Source organism: Gopherus flavomarginatus, chromosome 19 (assembly GCF_025201925.1).
Source record: "Gopherus flavomarginatus isolate rGopFla2 chromosome 19, rGopFla2.mat.asm, whole genome shotgun sequence".
In the NCBI taxonomy this organism is placed as follows: Eukaryota; Metazoa; Chordata; order Testudines; family Testudinidae; genus Gopherus; species Gopherus flavomarginatus.
The window spans coordinates 12,866,165-12,888,324 of record NC_066635.1 but is presented as its reverse complement, the minus strand read 5'-3'; the positions used below and the strand labels follow the sequence as shown (position 1 = coordinate 12,888,324).

The 22,160-nt window shown below is 46.3% G+C and overlaps 1 protein-coding gene across 1 annotated transcript; it reads left to right on the top strand.

Annotated features, from left to right (window-relative positions):
• Positions 1-1,680: 1,680 nt before the first annotated feature.
• On the top strand, positions 1,681-22,160 carry ASL (argininosuccinate lyase). Its single transcript, XM_050929538.1, has 17 exons — positions 1,681-1,819; positions 2,084-2,148; positions 5,550-5,744; positions 7,572-7,655; positions 8,297-8,353; positions 10,161-10,258; positions 11,181-11,258; positions 12,067-12,144; positions 12,907-12,959; positions 14,170-14,232; positions 14,959-15,073; positions 17,458-17,542; positions 18,632-18,691; positions 19,683-19,766; positions 20,223-20,303; positions 20,843-20,949; positions 21,914-22,160. The coding sequence occupies exons 2-17, from the start codon at positions 2,137-2,139 to the stop codon at positions 22,062-22,064; spliced, it is 1,401 nt and encodes a 466-aa protein (XP_050785495.1). The 5' UTR covers positions 1,681-1,819; positions 2,084-2,136; the 3' UTR covers positions 22,065-22,160.

The window sequence follows — 22,160 nt, the reverse complement described above, 5'->3', positions numbered from 1 at the left end:
TAGATGAGAAAAAAATTATCTAAATAATCTGCTGGGGATCTGATGGCTAATTTCCCTAAGGATTCATTTGCGCCATTTCTAGTCTCTCCAAGGTCATGATACTGCAGATTGAGAGGAAAACTGCATTGTAATGTAACTAACAAATAATGCAAATCGTAAAAAAAAAGTCTCAAGTAAAAGATTAAAAGAATGAAACAGAAAGCAGAAGAAACTGAATGGGGAAAAAAAGAGAACACATTTACTGTCTGGAGAGGGAAGGAGGAGAAAGCACCCCCCTTGGCTGCTGTATTATTTAATATTTAAAGCCAAGAAATAGATTTGAGGGGGGTGATTTCCTTGGCTTCCCACTGCTCTGAAATGAGTGACTGAAATCCTCAGCCTCAGTTTTGGAAATACACACCGCTAAGCAAAATGTAAAAGTTGGCATCCAGGATGCCAATGCATATTTATATAAGTCCATGCCAGCAGCAGCATGGTATTTCAGCTTGCACAGTTTAGCATCCAAGCAGGGGCGGCTGTAGACATTTCGCCACTCCAAGCAGGGTGGCATGCCGCGACGGGCGCTCTGCCGGTCGTGCCTGCGGGAGGTCCACCAGAGCCGCCCGCCGACCTCCCGGCGACTGGCACAGCGCCCCCCACAGCATGACGCCCCAAGCACGCACTTGGCGTGCTGGGGCCTGGAGCCACCCCTACATCCACGGACCATTCCCTTGTGCCTCAACCTGCCTAAGAAAAGTCAAAAGGTTAAAAAGAGCCACTCCTCGGGAATAATTCCAGGTAATCAGCGAGACGCGGAACCTTATAAACTGTTCCTGCAATGTCCACAGCAAAGGGGATTAATGGAATTGTAGACGCAGAGATGGAAAAGAACCTATTAAATTCCATGTCAATCCTGCCATCCTTGTCAGACCAACAGACGGAGCAGACTCTTCTGGATTGATCCCTACCCACAATAGGTATAGAACTGAAAGCACTTTGCTTGGGTATATCTCCAGCTGGTGCAATTTTATTTTTTTTTTTTTGGAATGCAGAAGATTTTAAACGCCTACTAAATAATGAGCTGAGATTTCAGATGTCTGTCATTGAAATAAGCGGTGGTACCGTAGCCCTGGTGGTTCCAGGACAGTAAAGAGAAAAGGTGGGTGAGCTAAGGTATCACTTCTGAGGCAAGCTTCCCAGCCACACACAGCTCTGCTTCTGGGTAAGCTCAAAAGCTTCTTTCTCTAAGTTGTTCCAATAAATGACACTTCACCCACCTTGTCACCGAAACACTCATAGGAAACCCTTGTGTTGCTCCCCAGAATGAATCATACGCCTTACAATTACCCCCCTGGCAGGGTGTTTGCCCCAACATACATAGGGTGACCAGACAACAAGTGTGAAAAATCAGGACAGCGGGCAGGGGGTAATGGGAGCCTATATAAGAAAAAGACTCAAAGATCAGGATTGTCCCCATAAAATCAGGACATCTGGTCACCCCAAACATGCATAATGCGGGAGTCTCTCCCCTGTACCCCATAGCGCCCCCCCAAGTTGTCTCCCTACAAATGAGATAGACTCAGGGTCAGCTGTGAGCACCGATCTCGCCCCCCCTGCAGATCACTTAGCCTTGCAGAGGCTGACGCACTAACCAGAGGCAGCCTGGAGGCGGACGGAGAAGAGAACAGCCAGGCAGGGGGGCGGGGATTGGAGGTGGGAGGGACCCTCCGGAGCATTTCCAGGCTTGGTTCGGCCCCTCCCCGGGGTGCCCGGTGGCATGAAAAAGCAGCCGGGCTCGGGCCAGCGAGGCGAGCAGCGCTGGTGCTTTGCAGCAAAGCAGGTGAGCAGGGCTGGGAGCGACCGGGGCGCGTCGGGTTACAGCGGGTCTGTCCCTGTTCCTTATTCCGGGCAGGGCAATTGCCTTCCGCCTTGTGTAACCCGGCCCGAGCCAGCCCCTGTGCTGCGTGCGGGATTGATGATGCAGCTTTCATTCTGTGCTGTGCTCGAGTCTGGTTTAGAGTAAACACATTGCAGCGCCGTACCCCAAAGCTGCACACTGCACCGCCCGGCTGAGGGGAAGAATCAGCGGCTTCTTGTCTTGCAGGTTGCACACGTTGCTGAGGTTTCGGTAGGAGAGAGGAGAAAAACTCATCCGACATGGCATCTGAGGTGAGTGTGAGCTTTGATGCATCATCAGGAGCTGTCCCCTAATTAGCAGTGTTCTATCATGGGAGCTGCTCCAAAGGCAAAGTAAATTCTTCTGGAGTAAGTGTGAGTCAAGAATATTGCAGACCTCCATTTATTTGAGGGTTTCTTCCCATGACCAAGACTCGTTCTTTTAGGTGGCTGTCGCTCTCCTGTTTATCACTCTTTGGACACCCACTTGTAGAGTTGCTTCCTCAAGACGCTTCTCTATACAAATGCTGCATTCTCAGCACTGGCCCCTGTTAGCAAAATCTGACCAGTTCCCATAGCGGTTCATGCTTTCCATTTTCAATAATTGCAAGAACAGTCTCCTTGGCCTTATCTACTATTGTGCACCGTTGTTATCACTTTTCTGATAAGCGTCTCTCACCTGTCAAAATTTGCCAGCCTTGCTCTTTCCATAGTCCGACCGGCAGCAAATTTTGACTAGGGGAGAAGCCCCTACAAAATATATTATGAAATTTCTGTGACCTCTAAAAGATGAGAGAAACTGTTTGCATGTTCACAGCTAGACTTTTTTTTTTTAAATCACTTGCAGTAAAGGTTCAGTTACCTCAATTGTCTGTTTATGCCTAACAATATGTGGAGAACCTGAAACAAAACACATAGATATGTCTTTCCCCATTCCCCAGTCCAAATGCTTCTATGGTCTCATGCTGATCTCCAGATTTCGTCCCCCTTCACTTGTCCTTAGTACAGATTTGATGAGGAAACAATCATATCTACTCTAAAGTTCTGCAGAGATCAGGCTGTGTAATTGTATAGGTTTGACAGGCAAAATGCCATTCACTTGAAACAGTAGAGGAAATCAATATGATGCCAAAATCTAGGTGGTAGCAAAGCTGAGACTGTGCAGAATTTGACTGACAAAATTTAGAATTAAAAATGGCTGTATTAACAAAGCTGCCCTGACAATAAATTTTTTAAAATCTCCAACTATAGGCCCTAATTCTACAGTCCTGAGGGCAAAACTCCCCAGGACTTCACTAAGTGTATTGCCCCCGTAGGGACTGTAAGATACACCCCAGGAACAATCGTTGTTCATCAGGGATCGGTAGATATGTGGAGACAGTCCTTGGGGAAAGACTTGCTTAACAATGACCCCGCTAGCTGATGAAATAGTGGCACTGATTAACTTGAAACTGGGTCCTATCCAGTCCTCTGCCAGAGAAGGTGGCTGTGATTCCTGGCCTGCAGAGAGAGTAGAAGGGGTGTGAGAAATGTATTAGATGGGCACAAGTATCCATTTAAACTCTGCTACAGGCACTTCCTGTAAATGCTTCCCATTTGCTCCTCTGTCTGCTAATATCTGCTTTGGAAACTTTCTTTTTGAATCTGTTAGGCCAAAACATGGAGTTTTTACACAAACAGACATCCTATTTGATGTCAGTGGGAGTTTTGCCTGTGTAAGGACTTCAGGGGTGTGTCCATCTGTGTAAACAAGTGACATGGGACCAAGGGACACATGTTTCTGTTTGCTGATGAAGCAATGCCGTTGTACAAATGCATGGTGAAATAGGTCACACGCAGGTTTACGCATTTGAATGGCTTAAAATGTGTTCGCTTCACAAAGGTGCCCATAAAGAATATTGTAATGCCACACTCCAATGTCAAATTAATCAATGCAGTAGATTTACACCAGGGTAAATTTTGACTCATTTGACTTATTCTGTAAATGCAGTGTAACTGCGTTTAACAAACCAAAACCTGTCCTTGAAACTTAAAACACAGCAGGCTTGATTCTCCTGCCACTTAGGGCTGGTCCACACTAGGGAGGGGGCAATCGATCTTAGATACGCAACTTCAGCTACGTGAATAATGTAGCTGAAGTCGAATATCTAAGATCGGATTACTCACCCGTCCACACTGCGCGGGATCGATGTTCGCGGCTCTCCATGTCGATTCCGGAACTCCGTTGGGGTTGATGGAGTTCCGGAATCGATATAAGCGCGCTCGGGGATCGATATATCGCGTCTAGATTAGACGCGATATATCGATCCCCGAGCAATCGATTTTAACCCGCCAATACAGCGGGTAGTCTGGACGTGGCCTTACACTGTTTTTATCCTGGTGTAACTCCACTGCAGTAAACGAAGTTATTCCTGCTTCACACTAGTATAAGTGAGAAGAGACTCTGGCACAATGTGAACTTAAAATACTTCATAATTCCAGAAGTGTTTTTAATAGAGATAGCGTGTATCTGCCCACAGCTCCCTCTCACTTAAAACCCCTCCCCTGATTTTTATTCTTTATAACGAACATATCATTCTTTGTTCAAAACAGTGGAAAAGTGCTAGTCTTTGCTATGTCCTTTGCTGACCAATTATTTTGCTCTAAAAGGATGTCAGTGCTTTCAACTGCTTTAAAAGAGAGGTCAACGCTGGTTGTGTGTCACATGCCCTTATACTCGCTTTGAAAAATGAGGACATAAAGATGCCATACTTGTGTTAGGGGCAAAGTACAGTTGGTTAGGGCCCGTGATCCAGCAGTAACGGTTCAGTAGCTAGACACTAATGACAAAAACAAACTGCCCATCTCTGGAACGGCATGCAAGAGTCCTGGCATTCTGAATATGACGTCAGCCTTTTTCTGGTCTGTGCTCTCATGATGATTCAAAGGCTGCATTGCTTATTATCTGAGCATGGGCCACATTCTGCTCTTAGATGAATACTGGCAGTTCCCATTCACCGCAATTCAGAGGTGACCTATAATTATTTGCATTGCGGTAGTGCCTAGGACCCCAGTGTGCTACGTGTCAACGCAGAACAAAAAGATAACCCCTTTCCCAAGAAGTTTACAATCTAAATACAAGACAAGAGACAACAAGTGGCTACAGACAGATGGATGGGGGAACACAAGGAAATACTGGGCAGCATGGTAGGCAGTGACCTTAGGACACCAGCTGCCAAACTGTAGTCAAGTTTTTTGTAGGTGATTACAAACTGGTAAGTGTACCTAAGGGAGATGGACTCATGATAAGGGTCTGGGAGAGAGAGATGTAACGGGAGAAGCTACGGACAGAGGGTTTCAATGTATACGTTTAAAGCAGGACCTCCTTGCTCCCTTTTGTCCTGGCTTCTCTCTGCACAGGTTACAGCAGTGTAAACTCACTTAGAACACCTTTGACGTTACCGCCAAAGTTGGCCTGTTGACTTCAATGGAAGTCAGTGTAATAGGCCAAATTAATTGACAGAGTTGTACTCACTTACACCAGGTCTCAATTTGTTCCTTCTATTCTGGTAGATTCAGGGATGCTGCCCCTCAGGATTAATACTCATCCCAAAGAGTGTTTCTTTGAAGGTTCTTTCAGATTTACTAGTATGTCCTTTTAAGCTGCATTTTTAAAAAAACTTCCTTTTCCATAGGGGGATAAACTTTGGGGAGGAAGATTTGTAGGAGGCACTGATCCCATCATGGAGGCTGTCAACTCTTCCATGGCTTATGACCAGCGGTTGTCGGAAGTTGACATCCGAGGGAGCATGGCTTATGCCAAGGCTTTGGAGAAGTCTGGGATTCTAACCAAGGGTGATTTGGAGAAGATTCTGAGTGGATTAGAAAAGGTATGTATTTGCTTGAGCACAGGGTGTGGTAAAAAGTTGTCAGGCATTGCCACAAGGTACCCACTCTGACTTGAAGCTTTCGCCACTGCTACTTGGCTGTTGATCTTCCTCTTTTCAGGTAGTCTGCATTGTAATCTTCCTTAGTCCTGATTCAAGAAAACCATGTTTAAGTCCCATTATTTAAAAGTAGGCACATTACGTGCTTCCCTGAACAGAGATGGTGTCTTGAATCATGTCTTTGATTATAAAGTTGGGGGTCCAGCATCTGTCCTGACCCTTGGCTTATCTCTGCTTCCCGTTCAGGTGTACGCACTCTAACCCATGTTGTGCTTAGCCTGCTTCATGCCCCCAAACAGTTGCCTGGTGGAGATCTCCCATTTTAGTGTCTCTGTTCCTGCAGGCAGAAACACATAATCAAGCACAACAAATCTGTAAGCCCACTCCAAGCCCCTGCCATTTCCGACTCTGAAAGATTTGTCGTTTCTGTGGATAGCTGTAGCACCACAATATCTGGAGGTATTACAAAAGTGAATGATTTCCCAAAGAGGCAACTCATGTTCATGAGTCTATCCGTTATTTGCTCTTCACTCCAAAAAGAGGAGGGTTTTTGTTTTACTGATTTCTGTAGAATGCCTGCACCATTCTGTTTTTGGGGAAATGGCAGTATATGTCTTGGGACTACTTGGATATGTTTAGATCCCTGGAATCCTGAAGAGTAACATGTTCTAATGGCATGAACACAGGCCAGGGAGCCAGGAACTCTAGTTCTAATGTTGTCTGACATTGGCTTGCTCTTGTGGCCTTCGGAAAACTCACTTAATCTCTCAACCTGCATTTCCTCCCCCCCCATCTGTGAATGGCTTGCGCTATATGTGTGTTAAAGATAGGAGCCTGTGTGTAGAGAAAGTCCCATATTTAAGATCAACAGCCTCAATAGCATCTGTTTAAGATGTGCTTAGATCTAGAAGAAAAAGAACCATGTTTAATATAATAAATGTTGGCTGGTAGCCTGTGACCCCAGGTAATGTGGCAGGAATGTGGGTTCTGAAAGTCTTCTACAAACGTTTTTAAAGGCCATTATAGAAGCTGAGACACCCTGCTGAGGTGCATTCAGTGCAAACCCCCTTCCTGGAACAAACAGTACTCAGGAATTATTTTTCAGTAGAAATTGGGAACGGTCTCTTTGAGCTGACGCACAGGATGCTCTTGTGTCTGGCTGTCTGAATTAATTCGCCATATTGTATAGGGATAAAGAGAGAAGTCAGCAGATAAGCCAGGGGAATGCATCTCTGTTAATCTATTGTTCCTAATTACACATTGTGAACAATGGGGAAATCCATACTGTGTTTACGTATGAAAATGTTGGTGGGTTGTATTGCTGGTTGACTTTTCAACTCACTTTGTCAAGTACATTTTTAACCTCCCGTGTCTTAAAGGTTAGTAGCTAGAGATGGAAGAACAGATTCATGGAGTGCATCCCCCAGAAAGTGCAACAACACATATTCCTGCACCCTGAAGGAGGGTGTGGCACTGATCTGATGCAATTTTAATGAGACTTAAGATGTATTTCTAATCTGACAGCAAGAGTCTCTTAATAATGCTTTGCACTTTTTAGTTCCTGATTTTGATCTCTTGTGCACCATTATGTAAGTTCAGTGATTTCTGTCAAGTTATTTAATCACACCAGTTTGAGATCAGGATAAGGCCCCAGTTACTAGATCCAAGGATCGCAAAATATTTTACAAACCTGCCTAAATCAAGCCTCCAACACCCTTGTGCAGTAAAGAAGCGTCATTAACCACTGACCAGTGTCTTTTGCTAATGTAGATTTCTGAAGAATGGTCCAGGGGAGCCTTTGTGGTGAACAAAAGTGATGAGGATATCCACACTGCCAACGAACGCAGACTAAAGGTCCAGTTCCTCTAATTTCCTGATAACTTCCAGGTCATGCCTCTGATCAATCTGGCAGTAGTAAAATAAGTCTTCTCCCCTTAAATACTTTGATCTGTTTCCTTTTTAGGCTACATCCCCATTGAGATAATTAAAAATATGTTGCAATGACAAAACTCTTATTTATACATTTGGTGGCGTATATTTTTTCCCCCATCTTATTTTGTATTCAGAGTGAGAGAAGGCTGTCCCAAAATATTACTAGGAGAAGACTTGGCCAGACCTGGCCCAAAGCAGCCTTGGGCCCTGATCCTACTTAAGGATGTTAACCACATGCTTAACATATTATTAGTTACTACTGAATATGTATAGTCTGGTGGCACTGAAAGGCCCCCGTGGGGATTATTTATATGGCAATTGCATGTAGGGTCCCTGATCAGGGCCCCATTGTGGACCAAGCATTGTACTAGCACATAACAAAACTGTCCCTGCCCTGAATTGCATGGCTCCAGTGTATTATTTGCTTGCATAAAGTTAAGCATTTGCGTCAGCGTTTGTGAATCCAGGCCTTGACTTTTAAGGGCAGGTGGGGTCTGCTTTCTCTGCAGTCCTTATCGTTCCAATACTGCTAACACTGATGGAAATTCTTCTGTTGCCCTCAGGAGCTGATTGGGGATGTAGCTGGGAAGTTGCACACCGGACGAAGCCGGAATGATCAAGTATGGCAAGAATTGCCTTGTGTTGTTCAGTACTTGCTTTGTCTCCTTTATTTCCTTCTACCTCCTTTCCCTTTTCTTAATTGACATCCACAACATGATCCCTTGGGACTTAGTCACTGCGGGTGTGCAGCTCATCTAGTGGCCCATGAGTGGTGGGTTGACAGAATGAGCACAGTTGGTATTGGGTACAAACACAAATTGAACTCCATTTCTTTTGGCCAAGACGGTGCAGCCAGACTCTTGCACAGCGTTCCTTTGGAACTCAGTAGTAGCTCTGTGCAAAAGAGAAAACCCGAGATGCTTCAAGACTCTTTCAGACAAGTTGCAGCCGTTCCATGGCAGGCTTCGTGGTTTCCACCTGGACTGAACATCATTCCTGCATGAACTTAATCGTCCAAAGCAAGGACAGAACTCAGGACTCAGTCCCAACCACCTGAGCTGAAGGTGAACCCAAGATAGCTGTGATATTAGTCATAGTCTGATCTATTTTCTGCAGCCACTAAAGGGTGATCATCTCACACACACTTGAGCAGGTTAGAAGTGCTGCTAAACAGAGGGAGTGGCGCACATATGCACTGCTTTGGAAGGCATCTAGCTGTCTGCTGAAGACTCTGGGATCTAGTAGCCCTGAGAGAAAGTTGCATTTTCCCAGCGAGGGGGTTATGTGTGTGTAACTGCACTGTAGGTTATGTTTGCATTTCTGAGGCACTTTAGAGTCCCAAGTCTAGCCCATAGACACAGGGATCTTTCTTTATAGCTCACACGTGTGTGCTCCGGCAATTAAATGTGAAGAGATTTGCAGTTACCAAAGCTGTTGCTATGGTTAGGCAAATACCTGCAGTTAATTTTCACACTTCTGCTTTGACCTCTATCAATTTTTCTAACTTTTTTGGTCACTGTTAATTTTATAGTCCCAGTATTTTCCATTTTATCACCATTACTCAGCAATACTGACTCCTCGTCCTTTTCAATTCAGAGCTTCAGATGTTAGTCCAGGCTGCTGACTATTGCAGTAATTTCATTTGGCAAGCCTTATTCTTGACCTTAGGGACAAATATTGTGTTTTCATCTGATCGACTAAAATGTCGAGTCCATAACTTTTCTCCATCCCCCACCTTCTAGTTCTTTTTTTCCCCTAGATAATTTTGTTTTTCACTTCTCTCTCTATGGGCCTGATCCAGCACCCATTGAAATTAATGCAGTCTTTCCAATGGCTTCACTTCAACACTGGATCTGGTCCTGTGTGTCTGAGCACGCAGGTTTCCCAGAAAAAAGCTTAGGGTTATCTGTGAGCTTTTGGCTTCTGACAGGTAGATGGACCAGACCTCTAAGCTTTGGGCTGCTTGATGTTATATTTTGAGTCCCTTGGTGCTTGTATTAGCTTATGTGATTATTTTCCCTTCTGTGTTTGTCTTCTGCAGTGGCTGGGACCCGGTCCTAACATCAGCGGGAGTTACAGGTTCATAGACCTTCTATTAAGGGAACCACTGATGGGGCCTGGGCCAGAGCCCATTGAGGTTAATGGAAAAACTCCCATTGACTTTGGATCAGGCCCCTGGAGAGCAAATTCAAATATAGTGAAACTCCCATTTAATAATTAATTATATTGAAAGCCCTGAATTGCTTGAATGGCATCCGTAAGGCACTGTGAAGTCGTTTTCACTATTGAAAGCGTGTGTGTGTGGGGCGGGCGGGATGACTTTGTTATCCAGTTCCCCAAGCTGGCAAAAGTCAAATGACCTGGTGAGTATTGTTTGGTCACAATGTACATCATGCTCCATCTTGACTGACTGGGGATCTCTTGCAGGTTGTGACTGACTTGAGACTCTATATGCGAAATTCCTGCTCTGTCCTGTCTGCTCACCTGTTGCAGTTTATCAAGACTCTGGTGGAACGGGCTGCTGCGTAAGTCCTTATTTTTCCAAGTCCACGCTATGAAACGAAACGCTGTGGAATCTCTTGGGGAAGCTGCTTGTGTGCTGTGATGTTAAAAATTCTGGGCCAGATCCTTATCTAGCGTAAATCAGCAACACTCCATTGAAGTCAGCGGTGTTCTTTCCATTCAACTCATACAGTGTCCATGTACAGTCAGGCAAAGTGCGTGCAGCTGCAGCTGATGGTCTGGGTAATAGGATTGGCCCCTTCTTTTCTCTCAGGGAATGGCTGGCCTGCTGCATGGAGACTTCCTCTTATCCCAGATGTATCCTGGCAACAAATCATGTTGAAGAGGCTAAAACTTAATTTTAATAAAGCAAAATCAAATAGAGGCAGCTGGGACTGCTCAACCTTTCCAGATTGTAACGATTAAAAACAGTAATGACTGTAGCAGCTGACTAAACTACAGTGATCCAAACAATTTGTCATAGACTGATGAGCCTTCATTACAGGATACTTTAATGTCACAGTTCTCTTCATAGCTAACAAATATGAGGATAAATAACTACTATACAACAAAGGGTTGATACTACCCTAAACCAATAATGGCACAAAAGCATCTTGAAAGCCTAGTGGAGTATGCACTGGACTGGGAATTTGAGTTCTAATCCTGGCTCTGACAATTGGTTCATGGATTTAAGGCCAGAAGGGACCATTGTGATTATCCCTACGGAACACGAGTCAAACGACCTCACCCAGTTATTTCTGCATCAAGCCCATAGCTTCTGTTTGAGCTACTGCATCTGTTATTAAATGGTTATTGTGCTCAGTACTTCCTGGCTTATTGTGAGCCTCCAGCACATAATTTGCAGGTTGTTGGATTTGCTAGACTCTTTTGAACTGTAGATCAGCTGTCTCCCTTTTCTCCCTCCTCTCTTACTTCTTATTGCAGAGAAACTGATGTGATCTTTCCTGGCTATACTCATCTGCAAAGAGCTCAGCCAATCCGGTGGAGCCACTTTTTACTCAGGTAACTTCGTAGGATCTGCTGTGACAATTTGTCCTTGGGGACCAGCTCATTGACAGCTATACATGCAGCCTTGTCTCCTTGTAACATCAGCACGTGGTGACGCAGAAGTCACCCCCAAAGCTAACCTAGGAAGCTGCTGTTTTGCAAGATGTCCGAGTTGGGATGGGTAGCACACCAAACTTCATGCTACCAGGAGCCCTATGCTGAGTTAACCTTCCTTAATGCTCTTCCTCGGTTGTGGGTGGGTTCGGAGAAGAAACATGGGCTGAGTGCATAAAATCCAAAGCTCTCCCTGCACAAACACCAGGCAGCCAAGCTCAGGAACTAAACTTAGAGTAGCTCATAGGCTCTGCCACAAAAGACCATAAGACCAACCCTAACAGCTCCATTTTAACCTGCACTTAGTTTACTAAGGTTCTGAGCCCACAGTCTACTTTAAGTAGATTTTGCAGAGAGCAGATGATTGAGGGGGCCATGAAAAAGAGGGCACCTGTCTCCCACTTAGAGGTGGTCCCTGTAGGCCAGCGTTGCAGCTCACTGGAGGGGGAAGCATGGGGAAGCTTGCACTGCTGTTGGCCTTTCCATCTCTTCACTGACAAAGCACCCCTCACCCTAGTGTCTGGGCACCATGCTTTCCATGCCAACGGTACCATGGGCTCTGTGATCTGCTGATAAATAAGATTCTGGTCTCCAGAGTTGACAACCTGGCACTCCTTACCACAGTTACATTCCACTTTAGAGAGGAAAATGTGAAACAGGCTTCTTTCCTACCTGTCCTCTTTTTTTCCTTTTGTTTTTCTCCCCACAGTCATGCAGTTGCATTCACCCGCGATTCTGAGCGTCTGGGAGAAGTGAGGAGAAGGATCAATGTTTTGCCGTTGGGAAGGTAAAGCGTTCAGTTGTTTTGCTTGTTTTTTGTGTGGGAGGGTAACACTTGTGTATCTTACAGAGAAAACACATATGTGAGAGTTGAGGTCCTTCTACTCAGTGAGCCCAATGTGAGCTGTATGTGCTGATAGAGGAAGTTGTTGAGCTCTCAGTTGTAAATGGTACAGATGGCAAAGCTTATAACCTTCGTATGCAAGTAATATACTCCCCTCCAACACCCACTTTTGATAAATTCCTTCTGACTACCCTAATCATTGCTCTGCATCATCTACGGCTCTGTCTACATTGGAGGGATCCATCTGTGTGATATCCATTGATGGACTGTTAGCCTACCTGAGTGAATGTGGACTGAGAGCACTCAGACTGCTAGTGCTTCTCAGGTGTAATGTTGTGCCTTCAGCCCAGTGCCCCCTGGGAGGCAGATATTTCAGACATGGCTGTCTGGATTTGCAGAAGAGATCTCCAGTATCTGAAGGCTCTTCTGTTGGGTACAGGATCCTGCTCTAAACACTTCAAAATAGAAACCATGCCTTATTCACGTTGGTTGACTTTGGCCAGGAGCTACAAAATATACTACAGCTGCCCACATACAGTGTGCAATGGAGCAGTGCAGTAGAAAAAGCAGCCAGGTATCACCAGTCTTAAGACCGGCGTCTCTCGCCGCTTTCTGTAACTGGAGTTTGTGTTGTGGACACTGCTGCAGGTTTGTGAGTGTCAGAAGTGCAGGGTGTCATGCATGAGGTTTCTTTCTGCCTTGCAGCGGTGCTGTAGCTGGCAACCCACTGGGTATCGATCGAGAGTTTCTGCGTAAAGGTAAATTGTCTTCCCATTCACAGAACTGAGTTAGTGAGTGACAAGTCTGGGGATGGTAACAGGTTGACTGCTGCATCGTAGACTAGATCACTTAAGCAAAATGCTGACTTCTGTAGGTACTACACCCTTTTCATGAGGTGGTAGGGGATTAATGCCCCCATCAGCCAAATACATTTAATGTACATTATGTGGAAAACAGGACAGGCTTTAGGAGTTTAGATGCCCCTCACTATGGCTATTTCTGATATGTGGGTAGAAACTGCTTCCCAGATGGAGCGCCGGAGCAGGGCAAGCCCTACTCCCCAGCAGGAGCTCAAGGACAGATTAAAACAGCTGGTGGGCTGGATCCAGCCCACAGGCCGTAGTTTGCCCACCCCGCTATAGAGGGTCTTCACCTCACTTCCCCTTGCTATGCTTTCTCCTTTCCCCACAGTAGCAGGGGACACGCAGCGAGTTCCCTGCCCGCAACCCTTTCTCCAGCACTCTTAAGAGAAGCCCTGGTAGTGGGGCATTTTGCTACAGCAGTCACTGGCAGGGAACACTCCTCTTTGCATCTGCCTAAGATGACGCACAGGCAGCAAGATGCTGATCCATGCACTCTGACAGCAGTAGATCCCAGAGGCCTTGTTAAATTCAGAACCCTCCATCAAAGACGAGGCAGTACGTCCCTGAGTTTTGTGGGTCCCTGAAGCGGACTCTGGTTGGAAACGGAGCACTCTGGAGCCGTCTGTGACAGGTGGCCATTAAACCACGTGTTCCAACTCCACCCTCTAGATATGTTGCAATCCCTTACCCTGCTGCTTGGAAAATAACTGGCACTAGAAGGCTTGGTCCAAAGCCCATTGAAATCAATGGGAAGACTCCCATCAACTGCAACGTACTTTGCTTAGGGGTCACAGTCCTTCTCTTGTGATAAAAATACTCTCTGAAGTGAGATGAGATTACAAATATTTGATGCTCTGGTGCCTGCAAGAGGAACACAATAGCAGAGCTGATCAGCTTCTGTTCCCTTGAAAGTCTATGGCTAATAATTAAGGCCCTAATTCTTCACCACTCTTAAGCGTGTGCTTAACGTTAAGCAGGCGAGTAGCAATGGCACTGCTCCTGCTTAAAGTTTAAGTTCATGCTTGGGTAGCCTGGTGAAGCAGGGCTTCAGAGCTCAAATAATAGCCAGTGGTTTGACCCTGTGTATGTTTTTTTTAAATTACAGAACTTGATTTTGCTTCCATCAGCTTGAACAGCATGGATGCAACTAGTGAGCGAGACTTCGTGGGTAGGTGCAACTTTATCACTTTCCCTCCCCCCTCCCTGAATGCTCTCCGGTAACCTGCTTCTCTGAGATTCTTCCCAGTAAACTTTTCAAGGGAGAGAAAAGCTCAGATGTGGTGGTTTCACACACACACACCCTGCACTTCCTGGTGGGAGGATTGAGCTCTTAACCTGGCAATAAACTGATAAGAACAGATAGTAGATAATGTTTTCACCCCTCAGCTCATAGAGAGCCGAGTGGGTATCTGGTGTTATATTTGTGACCCAAAGCTGCTGAAGTTGGGTCCCTGGAGTCCGGATCCTCAGCTAGCCTAAATCTGCAGAGCTCCTTTGACTCCAGTGCTATGCCAATTTACCTATGGTGAGGATATTGCCCCATCCAGAGGAGTTCAGTCCCTCATGGTAAAGAAACTCCCAATGGCATGTGCTGAGGAGATGGAGTCACCATTACTTTGAAACTATCAGGGCTTTGTGCAACAACCCAAGTGACGGGCCTTCCACAAATCTAATAGATCTCAGGCAAATGCCTTGAAGGTGCCTAAGTGACTTAGGAGCCTGAGTCCCATTGACTTCAATGAGTCTTTGGCTCCTAAGTCACACTTGAATTTTACCTCACATGCTTATGGCTGTTCACAGCCTGAATTTTCCTGCAGCTAAATTACAACTGTGACTAGCAATGGCAGCCAAAATAAGACCTTCATATGCTTTTGACTGTCACCCTTCTCTACAGTGGAGTTTCTCTTCTTTGCCTCCTTGTTAATGATTCATCTAAGCAAGATGGCTGAGGATCTCATCATCTATAGTACAAAGGAATTTGGCTTTGTGACTCTGTCTGATGCCTACAGGTAACTCTCTAGAGCTTATCGCAGTCCTATTTCCCCCACACCAGCCCATTTCCCACATTCCAAATAAAAGGCGCTCATATGAATTGTATTCAAACCATTTTTTATATATAAACAGGGCATCGTGGAGGAAAAGACCCAAAAATCTCAATCAAGCGAGTTGCTATAAATCAGCATCGCTCACACCCTGCACTGGGATCAGGAGGGAGTGTCTAGCACTTCTCCGAGTGGGTTGCTATGATAGAGGGGGGCTTTCACAACTAGGCAGGGAGAATAAAGATGGCCCTGGGGCATAGCCCCCCCAAAAGGTAGTCTGCTTGGTGGGCTGGCAGTAACATACTTGTACTTCAGATGTCATCTTCCCAACCCAACGGAGCATGCTTCCAGCACCCATTTTTCTGTACCCTCTCTTCAACCCACTAGTATCCTTAGCTCCCCAGAGATGCATGTGTCCTGCCCCCATCACCACAGCATAGGCCAGGGGTGGGGTGGGGAGGCAGCGATGGGCACTATATATTTGCCATATCCTAATGACAGGCTTGGCGTTGAGCTGGGACTGGCTTCTCAATCAGGTGTGAAGAGAGACAATTGAACTGTACTCAGATGTGGAGCCTCCTGCTTGCAAAGTCCTGTCAGATGCCCAGTAAAAGCGTGTGTTTGAGCGGTCTCTTATCATTCACTTCTGCACCTGGACAAATATTCCCCATTAAACTGATTTTTCTCTTAGATGCAGGGAGACAAGGTTACTTGTGTGACTATTTCCATTTTGGAATGAATTGCTGCTAGGAGATTGGTTGTGGATTCTACGCCTTCCTTGCCAGTGCCACTGGGCAAATCACTCAGCCTCCTTGCCTCAGTTTACCTGCCTGTAAGATGGGCATGGTAAAGGGGGACTTCCCTGCTTCACAGAAATATCATGCAAATTAATACTAGAGTGTCAGACGTTAGGAGCTTTATAAGTGTACATATTACTAAAAAAATATTTTGACTCTGATCCCGGTAAAGGACAGATTCTGTAGCCCTACTCTGCTGAATCTTCTGTCATACTCACTGGGCATTTTGCCTGAGTAAACACTTGTGGAATCAGGCTGTAAATGAGAAACCAAGAATAATAATAATAAAAAAAATCCCCCTATGCTGGGAGTTCCCGTAAAAAGGGCCTTTCCTTAAACAGACTTGTTTTGCAATCCTTCCAGATTTCCTGTTACTAGTCTCATTTCTCACTCTGACAGGGTTATCAAGCCACATTTTGTTAGTATATCCTGGTACGAGAATGACCACACCCTTAGGGGACTGGGATCCCTTCAATATATGTACATAGCTGTTGAATAAGAGAGCTAAGATCTTTCTGGCTAGACGGAGCTAAACCCAGAGCAGCTTTGATACAGGCTCAGGAGCAGGGATGCATGGTAGCTGTAGACAAGATGCTTGTTAAATTTATCTTCAAGCATCCCTGCTCTCTTCCCATGAGACAATCTGGCACGTCTAGGCTGAGTTAGGGGAGAAGCAGCACATATGGGGGATCTGAGAGACCCAGGGAAGTGTGATATTTTGAATCTTATTTAAAGTCTTCATAAGACAAACACAGAATCACTCCACTCCAGCTGCACAAGCAGCACTTTAACATGCAGGGGCTCTGATTCTGCTCTCAGCTGTGCTGGCTTAAATCTGGACTAGTTCCATTAAAATGGAGCTACAACAGTGTCAAAGGGACAGACTCCACTCCTGACTTGTTGTGTAAGCTAACTAAGCAGAGTAGGCTGCAGAGCAATAGCACACTGCTCCGGTGCACAAAGGATCCAGTTCATCCTTGCTGTAACCCCACTGAAGTCAATGGAGTTTGCAGGGATGAATGTGGCCTCGTGTGTCTAAGGCCAGATAAAGGAACTGACAGTTCCTTCAGCTGTGGCTGTGTGTGTGCTGGATTCCACACGGTGACCCCAGCGTGGTCTCTTACTATGAATTGCCCTAGTATCCTGTAACATCCCAATGCAGCATTTCCCAAAGTGTGGGACTAGGGGCTGCAAAGGACTAACGCATGGGGCAAGGAGCCGTTCCCCCATGCCAGACCTGCTGCTAACATGCCGGACCTGATGGGGAATGGGGCAATGGGTTTAATATTCCTGATGTTTTCTGGAAAATTCCAGACAGTTGCTTTCCACAGTTTGGGAACTCCTGCCCCTACTGGGTGTGTCAAGAGGAAATTAGCCCTGTTCTTCGTGAACACTGGAGAGCACCAGGTATTCCCTGCCACGTGCAGTTAGACTGTACATGGTGGTGGCAGGTGTAGCTTCCCTGGTCTGCTGCAGTGCAGAGTACAGAGACCCCGTGAACTCTTTACAGAAAGGGACCTCACCAGTCTAATGTGCTCAGTGTTTTGTTTTCAGCACAGGGAGTAGCTTGATGCCTCAGAAGAAAAATCCAGATAGTCTGGAGCTGATCCGCAGCAAGGCTGGACGTGTGTTTGGAAGGGTGAGTCTGCAAGGGGAGGAGATGTCAGAGCGCTGGGGTGCTCATTACTATTGTCTTCATCCCCAGCTAGCATAATTGGGATAGGAATTTAAATCCCACCCATCATACTCTGGTTCTCTTCCTGAATCAGGGGGACCCACTGGGCAAGTCCGTTAGAGGCTACAGCTGAAAAGGTTGGCTTGACTTGTGTGTGGAACAGGAGATGCCTTGGACCTGATGGCTCAGAGGTGCTGAGCACCCACAATTCCAGCTCAAGTCAGTAAGAACAGAGGGTGAAAACAGATCTAAGATGTGCCGGAGTTTGAGGCTCCCAAAGTCAGAGGCTACTTTAACAGTTAGGCCCTAACTTCCCCTATGTATCTGTTTCCTCAACTGTAACCTGGAGATAATGGTGCATCCCCACCATCTGCCATCCCTATGAGCATGCTATTAGACAAAGTAGAATATAATCCCTAGGAAAGGTTGTACCACAAGGCTACAGACATCAGGCATAGCACACCTCCCGGGCTGTATCCCAGGTACACACCACAACCTGGCACTGATTGCAGTTAGATCAAACAGGACAACATGGATGACCAGCAACAAAATCCTTACAAAACACACACCACTATGTGAAGCAATTGCACAAGGTGCCCACCAAGCATTACAAGTAACAACACCAAGAGGCCAAGTCTTGCCGGTGGGGGAAGGTCCATCCACTGTGAATAACAGGCATAAGAAGGCACATGTCTGCTGTCCATTTAATAACCATCTACAGAATCCTACTAACTGTAGTGGAATTCTGAGAATGGTCCATCTTTTTTTTTATTTATTTTACTGGTCTGCCAGTAGGTGTTCGCTTTGGTTAAGTTTTAAAAAAAAATCTGGCAAATAATGGGCTGATCCTGTTCCCAGTGAAGTCCATGAGAGCCTTCCCACTGATTTCAGTGGGCCCCCCGGAGATCAGGCTTTAAACGAGCAATGGCTGGTGTACAGAAATCTGGCCAGAGGATGCAGCCTTGTCTTTGGAGCTCTGCTGAGTGAAACTGTTTAAAATTCCTTGCTATTCTTGCTTTAATCCAAGTACCTTAAACTTCCCCTTCTCTGCAGTGTTCTGGAATGATGATGATTCTCAAAGGACTCCCAAGCACCTACAACAAGGACTTGCAGGTAAACCCGAATTCTCATTCCAGTTCTTTGCATAGACAGAACAGAACACACTCTCCAAAATCCATTCATACCTACACACTGCACATGGCCTGCTTGGGACATGGTCGTTACATATTCAGAGATGAGAGGGTTTAAAGACTGCAGTTTGTAGTTGAGTCGCTCCAAATCCTAATGATGGATTATGGAACAAAAGACAATTGAGAATTTTAAGGCTACAGAGCTAGATCCTCAGCTGGTGTCAACCCAGTGTATTGATTTCAATGCAGCTATGCCAGGTTACACCAGTTGTGGATCTGGCTCAGGGTCTGGATGGCTTGGAGGTCTGTTGATAGGACACAGCAGTTTTATTGCCAGATTTACTGACTCAAATCTGGCCCAGAGTGACTGCGATCAAGGGTCTCTATCCTCTGACAACTGTTAGCTGAGCTACATTAAGGGAGTTGGTGAGGTCGCCGTCCAGTTGCTACCAGGAAAGTTTCTGCATCACAAACCATAGCAAAGGTAGGTGTCTCCAGCCAAGAGCTGAGTGGGCGTGGGGAATGAGCTGCTCCTCTGCCCCTCTCAATAGCCACTCCAGAGCAGGTGGCAGAGAGCAGCATGGAGAAAGCTCTGTGTTTGATACAGGCCTTCGCTCTCTTGGACTGGCAGTCTGGCGCCTTTCACTAGCACAAAGGTTCACTTAAGGTTGCTTTTAAATTAAATAACCTACAGTGTAGTCAGATCGCCCCCTTCTGAATTCCCATTGGCTGGGCTGAACTGCTGTTAGAATGTCCTCCTCAGCTGAGCACTAGAGCCCGGGGAAAGAAGGCCATCATCATGCCCAAAGCTCCATGGGCTGGCAGTTCTTCCAAGTGTGGTTATTCCCAGTCGTGCACACAGACCAGATGTGTTTTGTCAGCACGGACACTGTGTCCACTCACCAGGATGCTGCTGCTCTCTGCTATGTTCACTGCACTAGGTGGACGGGTTTTGTTTTTTTGTTAACAAATAGGAAGACAAGGAGGCTGTGTTCGATGTTATCGATACTCTGAGTTCTGTGCTACCGGTGGCAACTGGAGTCATTTCCACTCTCCAGGTAAAACTCACTTTTTACTACTATGTTTTGGGTCTGATTCTGCGCTTGCTCACTGCTGTGTAAGTCAGGAGTAACTCCATCCAAGTCAAGAGTCTCGCTTATAAAAAGTGAGATCAGAATTGGGCCTACAAGTTGAAACTTATCTCACTGACATTCATGTGTGCGGACTCCTCTAATGGGGGTTGTATAGAGGGGAGGGTCTCTAGTTCAGCAGGAGAGAGGGAGGGGTCTCCTAGCTGAAGCCTGTGTGTCTCCCAGCAGTTTAAAATGCAGTATCTGGATCATCTACTGTAGGAAAACGAAAGGCAGAGAGTAAATGTCTTACTCTGGTGGGTTGTTTTTGCAATGAGGCCTTTCAAAAGCCAGGCCTCTCCTGGATGAAATCTCCTGTGTGAGGCCTCTTCAGTGACCTGTTAGTAGCTGTTTGATTTCTGCTTATGGTCCTCACTTCCGCAGATCCATAAGGAGAACATGGAGAAAGCCTTGAGCCCTGACATGCTGGCTACAGACTTGGCCCTCTACTTGGTTCGTAAAGGAGTAAGTATTGAGGAGATCCCAATGGAAGGCATGATGGAGGGTTTTGAAGCTGCAAAGACTCATTGGAGTGTGTCTTGGCTTCACAGTGCAAAGACAATTGGGCTCAATTCTCCTCTTGACAACATCCCTTGACATCAATACACAGTAGGAACAATGTTAAGCTATTCCATTTTGTGCCAACAGCTGGATATTTCAGAGAAAGGGGTCACTCTCTCCTTTCCGTGTGAGGCACCTGGTTATGTCCTGTTGGATCCCCAGCGGGTGGTCTTTGTGCCCTGAGCCAGCAGGACTGAAAGCCCCTTTGACAGTATCCCCAGCAGTGTAACTGTTGCATTGTGGCCTGGCAGACATTTTTGCAGATAGTGTTGCCCTGCGTAACAGGCACACCCTGTATCCCAGAAAACCCAGCCTCTGACAGCACTGGGAATGTTGCATCACCTTGTAAAAGAAGGTCCACATTCGCTTAAGTGTTCACACACTCTTTGGTCCTGGACCTTAGTTACTTGCTCACTTTTTGTTGTGTGTACTTCTAACTGCAGATGCCATTCAGACAAGCCCATGCTGCGTCCGGGAAGGCTGTCCACCTAGCCGAGACAAAGGGCATTGCCATTAATCAGCTCACGGTGGAGGACATGAAGAGCATTAGGTTTGTATTCCTTAACTTAGAGCTTTCAAAGGCCATTTTCTAGGGTTCTCAACACTTGTCCCCTTGTTGTACAACTCATACAACATCATCTCACCTGGACATGACTGTTCCTCCAGCCCTTCTGGGCTAAATTACCATGATGCTACTGAAGTTTATATCTGGACAGTGGGCCCTAAAATGATTCCTGTGTGAAGAGGGGGGGCACCCCTTTACCCATGGGGAGCTGCCTTTCAGCCCGAGCCAGGCATGGACAGGGAGATGTGTGCTGGGGAGGGGAACAGATCCTTCAGCAATTCTCACCAAAGCAGTAACTTTCCATTTTTCCATGGCTCAACTAGAAAATGATTTTTATTTGTCAAACTTTTCTTTGCTATTAATGCCAGCACCAGAAAGGCCTGGCCTGCGGTCAGCTTCTGTAACTGACGGTGTGTGACTATGCAGCTGATTCCCTGAAGCAGAGTGGATTGATGGGAGTCTCTCCACTGACTGTAGTAGGATTTGGATCAGGCCCTAGAACCCAGATCCTTCAACGGGAGTTAGGCATCTAAATATCTTTAAGGCGCTGGGCTTAAATGTCTTGCAGATTTAGACACGTTCCAGTGCTAACACATGTGACCAGCTCTAAAAACTGAAGGCCTGGTTCTCCAGGGCCTTGCCCCTGCCTTGTCACTGGCACCTCTGCAGAGCAGGTATAGAACACCGCCCTTCTGATCGGGTAGCATGTTACACCCAGCTTTCGCTCACTGTGTGCAGGTGTAACTGACTACATAAGGTGCAAGGCAGGGCAGGAGGCGGCCTTGGGAATTTTGCCCTGGATTTCAGTGGGGATGGGATTGGGCTCCATAACCCAGGCAGTTACTGGAGTGTGGCATAGCCAGTTTGCAAAGCTAAATGCGTTCAGCCTGTGGGTCAGACTCCACAGTGGAGCTTTCCACTAACGCACCTTCTCGCTTTGCCTCCCCAGCCCCCTCTTCGGAACCGACGTGTCTCAAGTGTGGGACTATGCCAACAGCGTGGAGCAGTACACCACGCCGGGGGGCACGTCCAAGAGCAGCGTGATGGTGCAGATCGAGCAGCTGAGGGAGCTTCTGAGGAGACAGAAAGATCTGTTTTGAGGGTGGGGAAACTGTCCCATTCACATGAGTTTCTGCTTATCGCAGGACTCCTGAGTTAATAAACCTGGGGGTGTATTGTCTTTCACTGAAACCTTG